At 43.6% G+C, this 18,872-nt stretch overlaps 1 protein-coding gene across 2 annotated transcripts in view; it reads left to right on the forward strand.

Moving 5' to 3' along the window:
* Positions 1–18,872, forward strand: part of NF2 (neurofibromin 2) — a 1,458,300-nt gene that overhangs the window by 1,036,918 nt on the left and 402,510 nt on the right. For both annotated transcript variants that reach the window (XM_044068458.1, XM_044068457.1), the window contains exon 13: positions 6,937–7,039. In XM_044068458.1, coding sequence (XP_043924393.1) covers positions 6,937–7,039 — 103 coding nt within the window. The remainder of the gene's footprint in view (positions 1–6,936; positions 7,040–18,872) is intronic.

Genomic DNA, 18,872 nt, shown 5'->3' on the forward strand with positions numbered 1-18,872 from the left:
CAGGTTCCACTTTCACACTCTGCCAAGGTTAAAAGGAATGCCAAATGTGCCACCAAATCAATGGGCAGAGGCTCAAAAATAAATGACAGCACTCATGGATATGAGAGCTATTCAAAAGGTACCATCACAGGAGCAAGGACAAGGATTTTACTCAAGACTCTTTCTGGTACCCAGAAAGGACAAAGCCTGGAGGCCCATTCTGGATCTTTCATCTCTAAACACTTACCTGGATGTTCCGAAATTCAAAATGTTGACACTACAGCAGCTTCTTCCCATGCTGGGCAAGAAAGCTTGGCTCGTGACTTTGGACCTCAAGGAGGCATACCTGCATGTCCCTATCAGACAAAACTGCAGAAGATACCTCAGATTCATAGCTGGTCCAATGCACTACCAATTCTCTGCACTGCCCCTTTGGCTTATCTACTGCACCCAGGGTCTTCACAAAGTGCCTGGCACAGTAATTGCATTTTGCAGACAGAAAGGAATTCAAATTTATCCGTACCTGGACGACTGCCTGATTCAAGCCAGAGAGCAAGGACATTCTTCTAAAGCATCTGGCATTTGTAAAAAAGTTAAGTTGCCTGGGTACACAGTAAACGAAAAGAAATCAAAGCTAGTGCCCTCACAAAAGATTACATTCCTGGGTGCCAGCTTTGAACACAACGGCCCAGATGGCTTATCTCACGCCAGACAAGCAAGGACAACTGACTCAATACTTTCAATTGATGGCAACAAAGACCCAACTCCCTGCAAGAAAAATTCTGCAGACCTTGGGTTACATGGCATCCTCCATACTACTAATTCCATATGCCAGACTGCATATGAGGAAATTACAATGGTACCTAAAGAATGTATGGTCTCAACACTGTCAAAGTTTGGAAACAGTTACACCACTAATTCCTTGCCTTCAACAGGAGTTTCAGTGGTGGGCTCAAGCTTGTCACCTCTACAAGGGACAGCCTTTTACACAACCCACAGCCAGGCAAACACTGACAACAGATGCATCGGATTCCGCCTGGGGAGCACACATGGCAGGCAAATGTATTCAGGGCACGTGGCCTGCAGAACAAAGGCATCTTCACATCAATCAAAAAGAGATGCTAGATGTACAAAATGCCCTTATAGCTTTCAAGGACCTGTTGCATCCAGGACAACTACTGCTAAAGACAGACAACACCACAGTTATGTGGTACATAAACAAGCAAGGGGGCACTCACTCCTACCCCCTATGCAGACAAGCCATGACCTTGTGGAACACAGCTATAAACCTTCAAGTTCATCTGCAAGCACAATTCCTGCCAGGAGAGAAAAACACACTGGCAGATGACTTGAGCTGAAACATCATGGATCCCCACGAATGGGAATTGAATCCACAAATATTCAGAATGATAACACAGAAATGGTGGAGCCCGGACATAGATCTGTTTGCCTCCCCAATAAACTGCCAGCTACAAAAATTCTGCATAAGGAGTTACCATCCACAAGCATGGAAAGTGGATGCCCTCTCATTCAGCTGGGAGAACCTACAAGTGTACGCTTTCCCACCACTACCTCTCCTGCCAAAGGTACTCATAAAAGCCAGGCAAGAAGAGCCAAAGATGATCCTGATTGCCCCAGACTGGCCACTCCAGCACTGGTACCCAATCTTAAGGAGCTTAGCACAAGAACCACCGTAGATTTTGCCTCAAATCCCACATCTACTGACTCAGCACAACAATCAAATACTACACAGCCAGCTAAAGACCTTAAACCTCGCTGCATGGAAGATTACTTAGTCAAGCAAGCAATGCCTCTCTCCAAAGCTGTTATGGATGTCATTCTGGAGGCCAGAAGGCCTAGTACCAGGAAAGCCTATTCGGATAAATGGAAGAGATTCTGTGCCTGCAACCAAGCTCACAGCCTCGACCCTCTTGTCCCAAACATTCCTCAGATACTACAATACTTAACAGAGATGCTGGACAAAGGCTTCTCCTTCTCATCCATCAAGATCCACGCCTCTGCCATCTCTGCTCATTACAGCACGGATCCACCAATTTTCTCTAATCCTTTGTTAAAGCAGTACCTCAGAGGGGCTAAAAACATAAGACCGCCCCGTAGAGCACATACTCCAACTTGGGACCTCAACTTTGTTTTGGAAAAACTAACTTTACCTCCTTTTGATCCAGCTAGCACAGCAGAATTAAAATATATCTCTTGGAAAACTGCTCTGCTCCTGGCAATAACATCAGCACGAAGAGTTTCAGAATTACAGGCACTAATGGCAGTGGAACCTTTCCTCATTTTCCACCAGGACAGGGTGTCTTTAAGAACTAACCCTACGTTTATTCCAAAGGTGGTATCCAGTGTGGCTCTAAACCAAACTATTCACCTGCCAACTTTTTATCCTAAACCACAGAATAAAGGAGAGAGGCTACTATACCCTTTGGACATTCACAGGCAGTTACGCTTCTACTTGGACAAAACCAAAGCTTTCAGAAAATCTGAGCAATTATTGGTAGCGTATGCTGCAGGAGCACAGGGAAAAGCCATTTCATAACAGACTATTTCAAAATGGATAGGACATTGTATACGTTTCTGCTACACATACCATGGAAAACCTGTACCTAGCAGCATTAGATCTCACTCCACCAGGGCAACAGCCACTTCAACTGCCTACCTAAGGGGAGTACCTACCAAGGTTATTTTGGAAGTAGCAACTTGGAGTTCTGTACATACCGTCACCAAGCATTACCATCTGCCTCTATACTCTAAATCCAGAGCTGGCTTCGCCACTGCAGTGCTGCAGGGCCTTATAGCCACCCCTAATGCCTTATAGAACCAGCCACCCTACCTCAGCTTTGGGATTCTACCCAGGTGTAATGACTTCAGCAGTGTAATACGATGAACATAGTACAGTTTTGTACCTACCATAAATGTAGATGTTCGAGTGTATACACTGCTGCAGTCCAGGTTACCCTCCCACCTTCCCCTCTTACTAGCTGGTACGTACCTATGTCTTCTACCCTTACTACCTATGGGGAGTATTTGCTGGTAGCTGTAAGTTGTTTTTTGCTTTTCTTATGTATGTTTTATTAGCAATTGGAATTGCCTACCTATTTAGAGGCACCTGACATCTGGGGCAAGAAAAACTGAAGAAAATGGTGTCGGCTGCATCTTATATACCCCTGTCGCACTGATGTCAGGGAGGACGCGACAGCAACCGACGCCGGACCAAGACTTTGGAACTCAGGCCGACTGGGGAACTGCCTGATGGCAGGATAACCCAAGTGTAATGACTGCAGCAGTGTATACACTCGAACATCTACATTTATGGTAGGTACAAAACTGTACTTTCTGTGTTGAATCCTGGCATTATCGGTTCTCTGTTTGCCTTTTGGACTCTCCACTGCCCGGAGAGTCTTCACAAAATGTGTAGCACCTGTGGTCACCTTCTGCAGACTCCAAGGTATCCTAATCTTCCCCTACCTAGATTACCTTTTGATTCAAGCCATTTCCTAAATAAAAATCTCCAATTGACAATTACCATTTTATAAAGCCTGGGATTCACCATAAATTTCACAAAGTCATCCCTGGACCATGTTTTTCTGGGATGCAGATTTCAAACCAAAAGTATGGTGGTGTCTCTTCCATGTACCAAGGCACAGGAGATTTCCCTGCTCTTTGCAGGGATTCTCCCCCTCGATCTGCATCTGCAAGACATTTCCTGAAAATTTTGGGGTTGATGGCTTCCACCATCCCTGTGCTTCCTCTAGCAAGGCTACACATGAGGAAATTCCAAATGATTCCTAAAGTCATTGTGGTCTCAACATGTCTGCCCTCTGGAATACCAAATCCCTCTTCTACCCTGTCTCAAGAAGAAGCTCCAGTGGTGGATAACACAGCTATGTCTAAATCCAGGCCTCCCCATTCACCCACTACCAGCAACTCAAGTGTTGTGCATAATGCATTGGACATGGACTAGGGAGCGGCCTTGGACCACCACACAGTACAAGGACAGTAGACACCCTCCCAGAGGAGGGATCACATAAACATCAAGGAAATGAAGGCCCTAATTCTTGCCCTTCAAACCTTCTAGTCCCTGCTCAGACCAGGGATGCTAGATATACACACAAAATAATATGATAATCTTATGGTATATCAATAAACGGGGAAGAAAAGATGAGGCCGCCGAAATAACTCACAAAAAGAATCACAGGCCTAAAGCAGATGCCCTATGCTGTCCGTTTAAAAACACCTCCAGCTATACTCTGTCACAGATCGCCTACTCAGAGGTGATCTCTGCTTAACATGCAAGGCCATGTCAACCCCAGAGCTGTTGGACATGCTACACTTAAAGAAGTCCCAATCCCTCAGAGCCACATGCTCCAGGGATGTAAACCTTGTCATCACAATGAACAAAACATGCTGGAGGGATAGGTTCCTGACCCAGAGACTCCCAAGACTCTGGAATAGACTGCCCATACATGTCAAGCAGAGCACCTCTTTGGCCTTCTTCAAAAGGAACCTTGACGATTGGGTGGGAGGTAGGAAATTCTCCCCGGGGATCATGTCAGTCACCCTGCTAGACTGGGGTTCAGGGAAGTAAATACTGTGGGAGGAAGTAGCCAGGGAATTGTTATGGCTAGGCTTGTATAGGCCCAAGGACCGATAGCCTAATACCAACCTGTGAATCTCCTGTGCAGACTAGCTATACAGGCCTGGGATCTAGCACGCCTACTAGATATCCCCTTTCAGGTGGTCTACATTCCTTCCAGTCAGAGTGCTGTGATAAACACTCTAAGCAGATCCAGAACACAGGCCCACGAATGGATGCTTCATAGGGATATGTTCCTAGACATTGTCCACCATTGGAGTATTCCACAGATAAACTTTTTTGCATTCCCCTGAACTGGCAATTTCCAAAGTTCTCTGCCAGAGAACCCCATTCCCAGGCATGGAGAGTGGATACCCTTTCAATCTCCTGAAAGGGAAATTCCTGTATGCATTTTCTCCCTTCCACTTATTCTGAAAGTCCTGCTGAAAATTCAATTGGACAAACCAAAAATCTTGCTGGTGGCTCCCTATTGGCCAAGACAGCATTGGTTCCCCCTGCTCCTTCATCTAGCCAGGGGCAATCACCACAAGTTACCCAACAGAGTGGACCTTCTAACACAGAACAAGGGTGCATTCGTCCACCCACACCCTCCGACTGACCCTGTGGGTGATAGAGCCCTGATTCCTTTCAGACACCTTTATTGTGAGGACGTGCTTCAAGTTTTGCAAGAGTCCAGGAACCCTAATACCAGAAAAATCTTACCTCTCCAAATGGAAGTGCTTCTTGCTTTGGTGTCAACAAAAACGAGGACCGCCTACAAGTTGGCCCCCTGTGGTTCTGTCTGTGTTAATTGCTTAATGGAGGATGAGCTTATGGTTCCACAAAAGCACATCATCCAGCTGTCTCTGCCTGTTTTCCATTTTTTCCACTCGTAGCTTCCAGATTTGAAGCCAAACAATTCTTAAAAGGTGTCCTTCACATCAGATCTCCCAGGAGACCTGTAGCTCCACCCTGGAACCTCAACTTTGTGCTGAAGAAACTGACTTGAGCCCCTTTGAACCAGCTTCTTCTGGCTCCCTCAAACACTGTACTTGGAAAACTGTCCTCCTGGTGGCCATTACCTCCACCAGACAGGTTTTGGAATTACAAGCCCTTATGGCATCTCTTTCTTTCCTGTCATTTCACAAAGATATGGTTTCCCTGTGAACCAATCCCTCCTTCATCCCAAAGGTAGTCAATGAATTGTCATTAAACCGGGGTATTCACCTCTCCCACCTTTTTTCCCTCTCTCCAGAACAGTAGTGAGAAGATCCTTCACACCCTTGATATCCACAGACAACTCAGGTTTTACTTGCACAAGACTAAACCCTGTAGGATGTCAGACCAACTGTTTGTGTCCTTTCACCCCAGGGCTCTCCAGTTGGATATCCAAATCCATTGCCTTTTGCTATTCCCACCATGGTAAAGTTTTCCAAGCTCAGTCAAACTCACTCCACAAGGGCAGTGTCTTCTTTGGGGGCTTTCCTCAAAGGATTGGACACCAGCTCTGTCTTAGAAGCAGCTACTTGGACATCTGTCCACACCTTCACCAAACATAAGCTGAATTCTATTTCCAGATCCAGGGTAGGATTTTCCAGGGTCATTCTCCATGGCTTCATAGAAAATTCCACTGCCACTTCTTCCTCCCTTTCTTCATTAGATTTTGTTCACTCCCTTATGTCCGGAATACTGGAACAGATGAATAGAAGGACATAGATTAGTTGTGTAAGAACTTACCATAATGATAGATGTCTTTCTCTTCTCTGTTGCAGTATTCCTTCCCTCCCTACTTCCCGACTTTCTTGGATATGTTGATCCTCTTTACCTTAGACTGTCTCTCTGACTGGGGCCTCAGTTCTGAGGGTGGTGCGTGCGTACATTTTTTTTTTTATGGCCAATGTCTGCTAGTGGATGTATCATGCACCCAAGGTAGTAGAAGACTTTGATATACTGGCCAACACTGGGCAGGAAACACCCTTATGTCAGGAATACTGCAACAGAGAAGAGAAGGACATCTATCATTGTGGTGAGTTTTCACAGAACTTTTCTTTATTCATGCAGTCTGAGTTTGGTTCCATGATCCTAAAATACTCCTAAACGTGATGCATCAACCAGGCTGGTTGGTGCAACCTAACTCTCAGCCAGTTAATTTTTTTATTAAATCCTAGCCATTGTCTTCTTATTGTCGTGTGCATATATACATATGTAGGTCCATGAATTGAGAGGTTTTTAAGCTTGCTTTACATCTGCACTTGTATACTAACATGTATATCCCTGTTGTGTTGGTACGCTGCTGTGCTACAGACTTGGCATTTGCTGACTATTTGAGATATCTGAACTAAGCATTTTTTTCTGTTTTGTAGAGCAAAAGAAGCAGACCAGCTACGGCAAGATTTGCTTGATGCTCGTGAGGCTGAACAAAGAGCGAAACAGAGGCTTCTGGATATAAGCAAATCAACATACATGGTAAGTACCAGATAAACAAAGTTTAGGGTTTAGACAGGAGTCTTTTTCCCTTTGTTGGATAAAATATATTCTTTTCAAAATGTTGCAAAATCAATGGTGCGATGTACCTTGTTACAAATACACTCGTAATTGATTAAAGTCTTTAAAACAAAACCTTATGTAGTAACTGTTGCTCATAATGAGGTTTTTATTCTTGATGTAGCTTGTATATGGCTGCACTAAACAACTCCAACACCTAGACCACTGTTTTAATGATACCTGCAGCTTCTGCCTTCCTGGCTTGTCAATACATTTTGGTCAGATCAAGAGACAGCTTCCTTGTTCACACTGTACTGAAAGACTCTTTACTTAACTTGATGGTTACCCTCACCGCTAGTGAACATTTTTCATGTTTTAGGGTTACTCCATTGTCAAGCACTGACTGCCTTTCAGCAGTAGCTTTTTGCTGCTGTCTCAGATATGGAGACCTTCAAGTGGAATAGATTATGTATTAATCTTACACCCTAGACCTTCTCTACGATGAATGAAAATGCCTCAGAAGTGAGTCAGAGTCCACTCACAAACAGGTATCCACCATCTGATCCCAGGCACCCTCACTACGCATTTGGGTTTCTTAGGTCTTTTAAGCTACTGTCTAGCCACCTGACCCAGCTCACTCCTAAGTGGTGATCATTTGACAGCTGTCAGAGCCTCTTTTGACCAAAGTGCCATAATATTTGGCCTGGGATCTGATGCCATGACTGCATTTTTTTCTTATTTGAAGCAACTTTATTAATCACCTTTTTGATTTGCGGCATGAGTTCATGTCACACTTAATACCTTCTCTTATTGTGTGCAAGCATTATACATGCTCTGTCCGTTGTAACTGCTTTTTAATGTTGTACATTAAAGTGTACAGATTTACTTTTCATTTCCTAACAACATACTTATTTTAATCATCTGTTTGAGCATTTTTTTTATGTATTGTTCCCAACTCCTTGTTTATTTTCATGAAAATTACTCCCTCCGTATTTTAATGATCGCATCTGTAGGTCTTTTAATTCCATTACACTGTTTAGTACTTCATTCACAAACATTTTAATCTTTGATTTTCACTTTCATGTAAATTAATTGCTTTTTTCCCCACAAGTGACACTAAATTTAATAAGGTGTTTTATGTCTTGAAAGTTCTAAACTGAAACCACCTTAATAGCTACGTCTCCTTGGTTAATGTAATATGTTCCTTCTACACTTGTATCAGGGCATTTTGCAAGGTGTCCTTAAACTCCGTTAATTCCCTACATTCCCAAAAATGTCTTCCCAGTTTCGTCATTCATTCCCTTCACATCACCAGCATCTGCTGTCTTTATGGAAAATCCTAAGTCTACTTGTAAAAGTACCAGTAAAAACATTTCCATGCAAATATCCTTAACCTTCTGGACTTTGTAGCATACCTAGATGCCTTACGAATTTCCCCTAATTGTTCTTTTGTAATTTGTTGTTCTGATCTTCCCTCACAATCTTTTCCAATCTCTTCTGTTTTATTTTTATAGTTGCCATGTAATATTTTGTATATATTATTTATCCCTTCCTTAGTAACATCTTCTTTTCTTGGTTGTACTTAAAGACTAGCCCTGGTACAGTTTTAACTTAATTCTGGCATTTATCTATATATATATATATATATATATATATATATATATATATATATATATATATATATACAGCTATATATATATATATATATATATAGCTATATAAAATATTCTGCCAGCAAGCCCTGATACAGAAGGCAGTCTCTGGCCAGCAGTTCAGACCTGTTTTTGGCTTCCTGCTCTGCTGCGTTTCCCTTCCAGCTTATTTGCCTGCAGTAACACCGGTTCCTTAGTTTCCTCCAGTCACTTCTTGCCATGTTTTGCTTGCTTTCTATATCATAAGTTGTATGTTTTCCTGTTGGCACAACCTCTTTTTTCATTCCCTTGCTGGTTTAGTCTTTATAATGTCACCTGCCACTTTATAAATGTAATTATCTGGATAATTATTTCTATTCTCCCCAAAGACTTTCTTCCAATACTCTAATCCCTCTGTATCATTCGTGCTTCCCCCTTGCTCCATCATATTTTCTCTCTTTGATCTTATTTCTTTGCTTGTCATTTATGTAAAACTCCGTCACGTAGCTTTAAAGTATCTCTGTAATTCAGGAAGTCCCCACACTGTTCATTAGGAAGAATCAACTTATATCCCACTTTACTTTTGCTCTTTCCTAGCCCATATAAATTGCTTCAATTCTTCATTGTTTTTAACAGTTTGTCTTTTTGATCTGTTCTGACTGTTAATTACTTCGTCTCTGCATTGCCTAGCTTTGGAATATCTAAAGTTTCCAAAAATGTTTCCAGTTGTCTATCTTCCTGATTTTTTTCACATTTCTGTAGTATAGAGATCTTCATAAAATTACAGAAAGAACTCCATTATCTCTTCAGGTTTTAAAGTTAACCTTCTTGTCATATAGTCCCCAAGTTTTGCCATAGCTCTTTCCAATTTATCTTGCTTAAATCTTTGCACTGTGAATTTATGTGCTCTAGGTTATTGTCGAAAACAATTGTATTAATAACTATTTCTTAAATGCACATTGTGCATATATTTTCTTCAATACTCTGCAACTCTTCCTCCTGTTGATCTGCAAGTCTGCCCTTCTGCAGCAGTTTAACTTTAGCAAATACTTTTAAATATTTCATTATTTTTCTCCCATACCTCTCTCCCTCTTATTCTCACTGCATTTCTAATTTCCATCTTCATTTTATTCCACATCCTACTTAGCCCCTCAGGAGCCAGTTTCTGTTTGCTTTAGTTACTGTTTGATTTTGCCTATTCCTTAAATTCCCCCCTTTTAGTATCCATGGTAGGGAATTCCACTGCCTTTCTTTTGTTTTAGTCTCCGCTATTTTTATTGTGGCTGTTATAGCTGCATGGGTAAATATTATTGGATGGGTCTCCGTATTTTCTCTCAGATATAAATGCTCATGTGATTTATAGTTCCAATCCAGCTTAGCCCAATTATTGTATCATGGGGGAATAATATGTAAACTTTCTCTGAACCACTGCTGCTGAAGTAACCTCATTTATGCCAAGTATCTTCATATACTTTTTAAGAGGTCTGTCTTCTCTAGGGCCCCCGGCACATCCTCATTTCTACACACTAAATTCAAGCACTGCCTATATGTAACAAATGACACGCTGAAAACTTATTTCTCCCAGAATTCTTGTAAGCTTCATAACTGCAGTTTTAGGGAGATATAGATACATGCTAAGGTAAGCTTGCTTACGTAGCAATATCCTCTTACTGCTGCAAGTCTTCAGTTGTCTTTTTTTTCTTCTACCAGTTTGTATAACAACCTTCCTTTTCCTTGTCCCTGAATACTCTGCTGAATAGAGTCATTTTCTCTTTTTATTAAACTTGTATGCTCATTTCTGTCCTTATTCATACTTCTGCAACTTGGCAGTTTGCATCATGTTTTATTTATTTTGTCTGTTTATTTACTTGCTTGCTTACTTAATCATGTTAGTGGGTGGGCCAACAGACCATTTTCAACCATGATCTAAACCACTGTGGTGTATTTCTCAATATAGTTCAATACTGTTTTTTTCTTTCTGTGCATGTAAGGTCATTTATATTCTATGTTAAAACTGACAGGGCATTTGTCATTTTAAAGCTGAATTCCCTTATGATACATGTAAGCTGTTGCACATATTCTTTCTTTTATCAGCTTATGCATACATTGCAACACTTGACTAACAAAGCTTGTATATAGCTACAGTTTCACACTTTTGTTTAAATTAGTGTCAGCTTTTTCCAAGCAGTTCAAGTCAGCAATACCCTTCCCCATGTCTCTTTTACATATAGCATAAAAAAACTATATATATTTGCAATAATAGAACTTTACCTCTCCAAATATAAGCTTCAGATTCAAATCATTCGTAGTTTGCACTGGCATTATCTACCCTAGAACTGTGGATATCCATCCAGAAGCACATACTGCAAGTACTTGCAGCTAAATGCATTACTACCTTGGATGTAATGCATTTTCTCTGTTTAAATAAAACTAGCTGTTTGAGAAAATTCACTGGCTATCATTGATAAAGGAACATTTGTAACTTTGTGCTGAGTACATTCTGAAGTTAAAGATATTGAGAATATACTCAATTTTAGCATTTTTTCTTAATTCTCTTCTCTGTCTTTTTCTTTATTTCCTTCTTCTTAAGCTTCTGAAATCCACATTTTATTGCCATGCTGAGAATTAATTGCCATCTCTCTAACAGATCTACTGAAGACAGTCCAGTGTCTGTACATCTGTTGACTGCCATATTCCTTATCTCATGTGAATCAGTTCATCTTATGTCATTTAACACTCGGCAGTCATCTGCACCTTCTCTGTTTCCTTCCATCCAAGACATTTGCTTATGGAAAAACCTGGCTGGTATTTTCGCAGTCATCTTCATTTTGTTTTATTTTTTCACCACTTTATCTTAAAAAATAGAGAAAACTTTGATCTTACTATGGGGACTTTAGCCTAGTCTTCTAAACTTAATTATATTTAGAAGAAAATACTGTTTAACTTTTATGTAAGCAGCTTCATACACTCTTGTAATCCAGCCCCCTAGAAACTACAGATCTTAGCACTGACTTTTAAAGCTTCTTCCTTGGTTTACTGGTAGTATTGAAGTCAGTTAGCGCTTAAAAACAGTTACTTCATCCTCTATACCATGCATTACTATTTCTATGGCTTTATTCTTTTACATTTACATTTTGTACTGCTATTATGTTTTACAGTAAATTTGGCATTTTTAATCAGAAAATATTTTTAGACGTTGAAACATTGTTAGTTGTTGTATTCCTATGTTAATTTCCTTCATGGACAGACATAAAGCGGGATTCATATGTTAGTTTCCCTACCAATTTGTCATAAGCAGCAGAAAGTGGAGTTTTTCTACAGTTCTCTGTTTATCAAGTTCACTTTGTCTTCTTCACAGTCCTCATCTTCTCACCATCCCAGCTTCTGTTTGAACGCCCAGTTTTTCCTGACTTTTTGTTAGTCTTCCCATTCCATGCCTAGTTTGCTGCACTGGCATCTGGTTTGAGTCCAAGCTTGTCATAATTCTTGCTTCTCTTTTCCACTCAAGTACTTTCTTTTGAAACAAAATAAACTGTTGTGGTGGCACAATTTCTCTTAGACCTCTCCATTTGTACAGAGTCCCCTTCACCTTGACGACTAGAGTATCTTCACCAAAGCATGATCTGTCTCCATATTTGCTTTCGATCCAGATGGAAAAAATGGTCTGAAAACTACTGGGTAATATGGTTTCAGTATCACGCCAGCCTCACAACTGCTATTAATAATGGGAAGAAACTCCTCTTTTGTTTGGTATAAGGTAGGTAATCATCATCAGCATCTTTGCTTACTGACACAATTTTGTTAAAAATCCTCTTCGTCTGCTGGTATGAATTAATTTTAACTAATATGTCTCCCCAGTGCTTTCTGGAAGCTAAATTTTGAGTATAGATGTGATATGCCCTCTTAGTTAGCAAATCATCCTGTAGAACACCGCCAGTAGCTTATTCTTACCTTTATGAAGTTAATAAATTCCACTTCCTCCAACTTCTGTGGTATTACAGAGAAACTCAGGATGTTATGTAGTCCAATCTTGCCTACATTCTTACCCGTGGGTTCAGAGCCGGATGTCAGCTCCGACTCGGCCATACTTTTTAGCTCGAAGTCTTTCTATTGGCTGGGCTAAGATGGTATCCCATGTTGCACTGCTGTCTATCCCCAGATCTTGTTTGCCGCTTGTGTAGCTCGGACGTGGTCTCGCTCTTGGCTGTGGCTAAGTACCCTTTTTCTTGTTATATCAGAGAAGTTTTTTGCAAAAAAAGCTATTTTAATAGCTATTGTGTGTGTTCTTGACTGTATTGTGGAAAAGGTGTGTTTTCTTTATAGGGTATTCTGTGGTATCCCACTAGCTGTTTCCAACGTGCTAGGCCCGTTTCTGTTAGAGGACCTAGTCTGTCCCCTTGCTTTCCTTGTATGCTAAATTCTTCCCTTGGACTAAAACCATTTAAATTAGAGGAATTAGTCCTCCCCCCTTGTATTTATGTCTAAGGATCATTTGAATTAGAGATCTTTGTGGTGTTCTGTCTGTTGTTTGGCTTATTCTTGCGCTTGTGGCTGTTTGACCGTTGGTCTAATTTTCAGTTAGTTACTTGCTGTTGGTTAACTATGTCCATTGATACTAAGGAGCATAAGCCCTCTGGCTTCAAGAAGTGCTCCAAGTGCAGTTATAAAATGTCCATCACTGATGGACACTCCGTTTGTGTGTACTGTCTGGGAGAGATTCATCTCCAGGAATCGTGTAGTTTTTGTCATGCCTTTAGCCCACGTGTTCTTCAGGAAAGGAAGAACAAATTGATTTTGAAGGGACTTCTGAAACCCTCCTTCGAGGAGGGTCTGGAGAGTGCTTCCAGCTCTAAGGCAAAATCTTCCAAAGCAAAAAAGTGATCTCTGGCTCCATCAGTATCCTCGAAGCCGCTGGAGAAAATAGCAAAGTCTTCATCGACATCCTCGGCTCCATTGTCCTCGAGGCTGCAGGAAGTGTCAGTGGTTATGGAACCTGCTTCGGCTCCAATTTTCTTGGAGCCGGTCACCTAGCATTAGGCCGGTATCCCCTCCTCGCAGGTCTCCTTTAGAGAGGAGGTCTCAATCTCCTTCCCTATCTTCCAAATCTTGCAGGATCTTATCAGATGTGGACGGTGATATACTGGTGCAGAGACTTCTTCAGTCACTGGTACTGGCAAAATTGTTCTCTGCTCCGACACAGTCAGCTCCGGAGCCGGTCCCTCAACCTACATCGATACTTCCTCCTCCGAGCACATCTCAGCTTTCGGAGCCAGAGTGCTCGGCTCCGTGTGATTGTCCCTAGGTTGGTTCCGACAGCCCCTCCTGGCTTATCGGTTCTGATGTCAGCTCCGACCCCATCGGCGCCGTCCATGGGGTTCAGGACTCAGGATTCATTAGTCGGACCTGAGGGACAGGCTTCGGGACACCTCTCGGCTCCTAGTCTCCATCTCGGTGCTTCAGCACGGGGAAGCCTGTCTCCTGTCTTGGCTTCAGAGACTGGTCGCCCTTGGATCTGGGAGGGCCAGCCTTTGAGGCCATGCGGAGTGTGCTGGCCAGGTCGTCAGCGGCATCATATGGGTCGGTCAATGTGTCCCCTACAACACTGGTGTAGGTCTCTAATCGCCATCCATCTCTGGACAGTGGAGCCCCAAGGCCTCAGGGTACCCCCACGAGTGGTTCCCATATTTCTGAGGGCCCCTCCGAGTTTTTGCCTGAGGAGCCACCCAGAATGAAAACGTGCAAGAGGAAGCACATGGATTCCCAGGATGAGTCTCTCACATCAGACACCTACCTCGAGGAATCGGAGGGGTCCCCTAAGTCCATCCTCTGAGGATGTTTCTTTCTCTGACATCCTATAGATTTTGAAGCAAAGAGGTGACTGGTAATCCAAAGCCCCCTCCAAAGAGGAGTCTGTCTTCCTGAAGGCCTTTGGTGCTCAACCCGCCGCCTCCTCTGTATCTCCACCATTCAAGCTTCTGGATTTGGTTTGTCGAAGGGTGTGGGAAACTCCTGACTCTGTGGAACCAGTCCCCAGGCGACTCAAATTTTTGTCTGCCCCTCCTGATAAGGAATTTCTATCCAAGGAGTCCCTGTGGATGCCATGGTGGTAGCAGCTGCCACCCAGAAGGAATTAGCCAAGACTTCTTCCATCGTCCATCCCCCTAACAAGGAGTCTAGGACTATGGACTGGTACGGGAAGCGTACATTTTCTTCAGCGACCTTTACCTTATGGTCACTGAATTACTTATCACACTACACGGCTCCAGAGAGATCTCCTAAAGGAGCTTGGAGATACTCTCACGGGTGACGTTTCTGAGGCAGTGGCCGAGAAGGTCAGCACTCAGATGTCTACCCTCAATTCTATTGCAAACTTCTCCATGAGGCTAATCTCCTACCCATTCGAGGGAGCGAGTAGGGCTGCAAGTTCAGGAGTTGCTCTTAGGAGGCAGGCCTGGATGCACCTTTGTCATTTCGCGGAGGCCTTCAAGTCTTCATTCACCGACTCCCCGTTTGATGGTTCCTCTTTGTTTGGAACCAAGGTGAAAGACACACGCACTAGGTGCGAGCAAGAGGGAAAAACTCTGTCTGCCATAGGAGTCTGTTTTTCCCTTCCCTCTAGGCCTTATCCCAAGACCCAGAGGGGTGGCAAAATGTGGTTCAAGAAATCACAGAGGTTTTTTCCTGGTGCACAAGGTGAGCCCCCCCCCCTCCAGAGGCAGGGGAGGGGGTGGTTATTCAGGAAGACGCCACCCTAGGGGCAGAGGAGGCCCTCGCAAACTTGGGAGACTGCGATTCCTTTTGTGGTTCTCCCTACCGCTGCTCCTGATGGGAGGCCCAACTGCGCGTTTCCACAGCCAGTCGGGTGTCGAATCTCATTATACCCGGAGGCCTGGCAATATATCACCCAGGTCCAATGGGTTCTACGAATAATTTCCGGAGGATATGTCATTCCCTTCTCGTCAAATCCCCCTCTAATCAAGAAAATCCTGGATGTTCCACCCAGCCAAAGGGATTACGCAATTTAAGAAGTTTCAAAGCTGCTAGAAAAAGGAGCCATCCAACATGTCCCCTCAGACAAGATCGGATTAGGGACTTACTCCGGATTCTTTTTGGTGCCGAAAAGGACAGGAGACCTGAGACCCATTTTGGATCTCAGCCGATTGAACACCCATGTGCAAAAGTCCAAGTTCCGAATTGTCACGTTGCAGTCTATTCCCCCATTGTTGGGAAAAGAAGTGTGGATGTGATCCATCGACCTCAAGGATGCTTACTACCACATAAAGATGGACAGGGCATCCAGAAGTCACCTACGCTTCCGTCTGGGAGCCAGTCACTTTCAGTTTCGAGCCCTGCCTTTTGGTCTCACCACAGCCCCCAGGGTGTTTACCAAATGCATGGCAGTGGTGACTGCTCACTTGAGATGTCAGGGATTCCAAGTGTTTCTGTACCTGGACTGGCTCCTTACTGCCACCACCAGGCATCTACTACTTCAGACCAGGGACGCTACTATCAACCTATGTCAGCAGTTGGGCATCACATTGAACTGGGAAAAATCTGCCTTGTTGCCCGCACAGCGTTTCACTTTTATAGGCGCCGAATTAGACACCGTCCTCATGCGGGCGTTTCTACCACAGGAAAGAATCAGAGTCCTACAACAACAGGTTTATGCCTTGCTCCCTCTGAGAAGAGTGAAGGCAAGATTGGTCCTCCAGTTGTTGGGGACAATGGCTGCTACGATTGTTAGTCTCTCTGGCAAGGTTACATATGAGGCTCCTTCAGTGGCTACTCTTCACCCAGTGGTCTCTTCAACGTCTTCCACTTTCTCACCCTATTCTACTCACAGACAGGTGCAAACACGATCTCAGTTGGTGGCTTCACACCGACAACCTCAATGCGGGAAGCCCTTCGTTCCTGCGCCCCCGGTTGCCACAGTGACCACGGATGCCTCCCAGATGGGGTGTGGGGGGCATTATCTAGGCAGGACAGTCCAAGGCACATGGCAAGAGCATGAGATGCATCTGCATATCAGTGTCCTGGAGATGAGAGCTGTGCTACTAGCGTTGCAAGCACTTCAGAGTTTTCTTCCTCTCGGGACTATTGCAATCCACTCAGACAATATGTCAGTGGTGTGGTATCTGAACAAGCAGGGAGGAACCAAGTCATATCCCCTTTGCAGAGAGGCCATGCGAGTGTGGCAGTGGACAGTGTCTTCCCAACGTTTTCTGGTAGCAATGCACATTGCGGGGAAGTCCAGTGTGATCGCAGACAGGCCAAGCAGAGATATTCTGATGCCTCACGAGTGGTCCCTGAACTGTCAAGTTGCGGAGCAGATCTTCCGCAGGTGGGGTCAGCCTTGCTGCGACCTTTTTGCCAGCCCCCTCAATGCCAAATGCAGCAGCTACTTCACCCTTATCCCCCCTCAGGGGGAGTCGCTCAGGGATGCTCTAATCCACGGATTGGCCCTCCATTCTATTGTATGCCTTCCCTCCGGTTCCCTTGCTGTCAAAGATTATTCAGAAAGTGCAGTTCTTGGGAAGTAAAATGATTCTGATTGCCCCACACTGGCCTTGTCAAATTTGGTACGCCTTTCTCCATCCCTATCTCATGGACGCTCCTTGGATTCTGGACCCACAACCAGACTTACTGACTCACATGTCAGGGCAGCTCCATCCCTCTCTTCAGACCCTCCGATTGACAGCCTGGCTACTCCACTTCCGTCATTAGTTAGGCTTCACCAATTTTCGCCGGAGGTGGTTCATATTTTATCTTCCTGTCATAAGCCTTCGACCAGGAAGATTTATTACAGCAAATGGAAGAGGTTTTCAATCTGGGCACATGCCAAAAAGATTGACCCTTATACAGCTCCAATTTCGTCTGTATTGGAGTTCCTGTCTATGCTTTTTAACCAGGGTTCAGCGGCCGCAACCATTAAAGTTCAGTTGGCGGTGATTTCTACCTTTCATGTCTCAGACGAACCTAGCCTAATGGCACATAGACTCTGTAAGGCTTTCTTGAAGGGCAGTTTGTTGTTTCATCCTCCGGTCTCAGAACCTGTTATGCCTTGGGACTTAAACTTTGTTCTACAGGGTTTTACTTCACCCCCCTTTGAGCCTGCAGCCACTTGCGATTTAAAATTCTTAACTTGGAAGACTGCTTTTTTTGGTAGCCATCACGTCAGCAAGATGCGTTTCGGAGCTTCAAGCTTCATCAATAAAACCCCGTTATTTGATTTTTCATAAGGACAGGGTTTCTCTCAGACCAAATCCCTCCTTTCTTCCCAAAGTAGTGTCAGTTAGTAACCTTAACCAATCTATTGAATTGACAGTGTTTTTTCCTCAGTTCTCAAACAAGGCAGAATTCAAATTTCATCAATTGGATGTGCACAGACAATTAAGTTTTTATTTGCACAGAATGAAAGACCTCAGAAAATCTGATCAGTTGTTTGTTTCATTTTCGGAAAACAGAATTGGGTCTCCTGTTTCCAAAGTCACATTGTCCAGGTGGATTTCCAGTTGTATTTCTTTTATTTATACCTCAGGGGGAAAGGATTTACCGTTCCTTGTGAAGGCTCACTCTACTCGGTCTGTATCTACATCTACAGCTTTTCAGGCCAGATTGTCTATGGTGATATTTATGCTGCGGCTACTTGGGCATCTCCTCACACCTTTGTTTCTCATTACAAGTTAGATGTGGTTTGTAGGGGCATGTCTTCCTTTGGTTCCACAGTGCTCAGGAGTATTTTCCACTGAGCCTCCCAGGATTTAGGTGCTGGGGATGCTGTCCCACGGGTAAGAATGTAGGCGAGATTGGACTACATAACATCAAGACGTTATGTACTCACCATAACGCTCAATGTATATAGTCCATCTCGCCTCACATTCTTACTTACCCCCCTCCTTCCCCCATCCTGGAGGATCTGGAGGTTAGGCCTGGTTTCAGAGTTCCCTTCATTCTTGGTTTGTTTTTCCTTTCCTTGGGTGTTGTTATGCATGGAGAATGAGTGCTGGTGCTCACAGCAAACTAGATCTGGGGATAGAGAGCAGTGCAGCATGGGATACCATCTTAGCCCAGCCAATAGAAAGACTTCGAGCTAAAAAGTATGGCCGAGTCGGAGCCGACATTCGGCTCCGAACCCACAGGTAAGAATGTGAGGCGAGATGGACTACATACATCGAACATTATGG

This window comes from Protopterus annectens, chromosome 4.part0 (assembly GCF_019279795.1).
Source record: "Protopterus annectens isolate FY-2018-M chromosome 4.part0, PAN1.0, whole genome shotgun sequence".
In the NCBI taxonomy this organism is placed as follows: Eukaryota; Metazoa; Chordata; order Ceratodontiformes; family Protopteridae; genus Protopterus; species Protopterus annectens.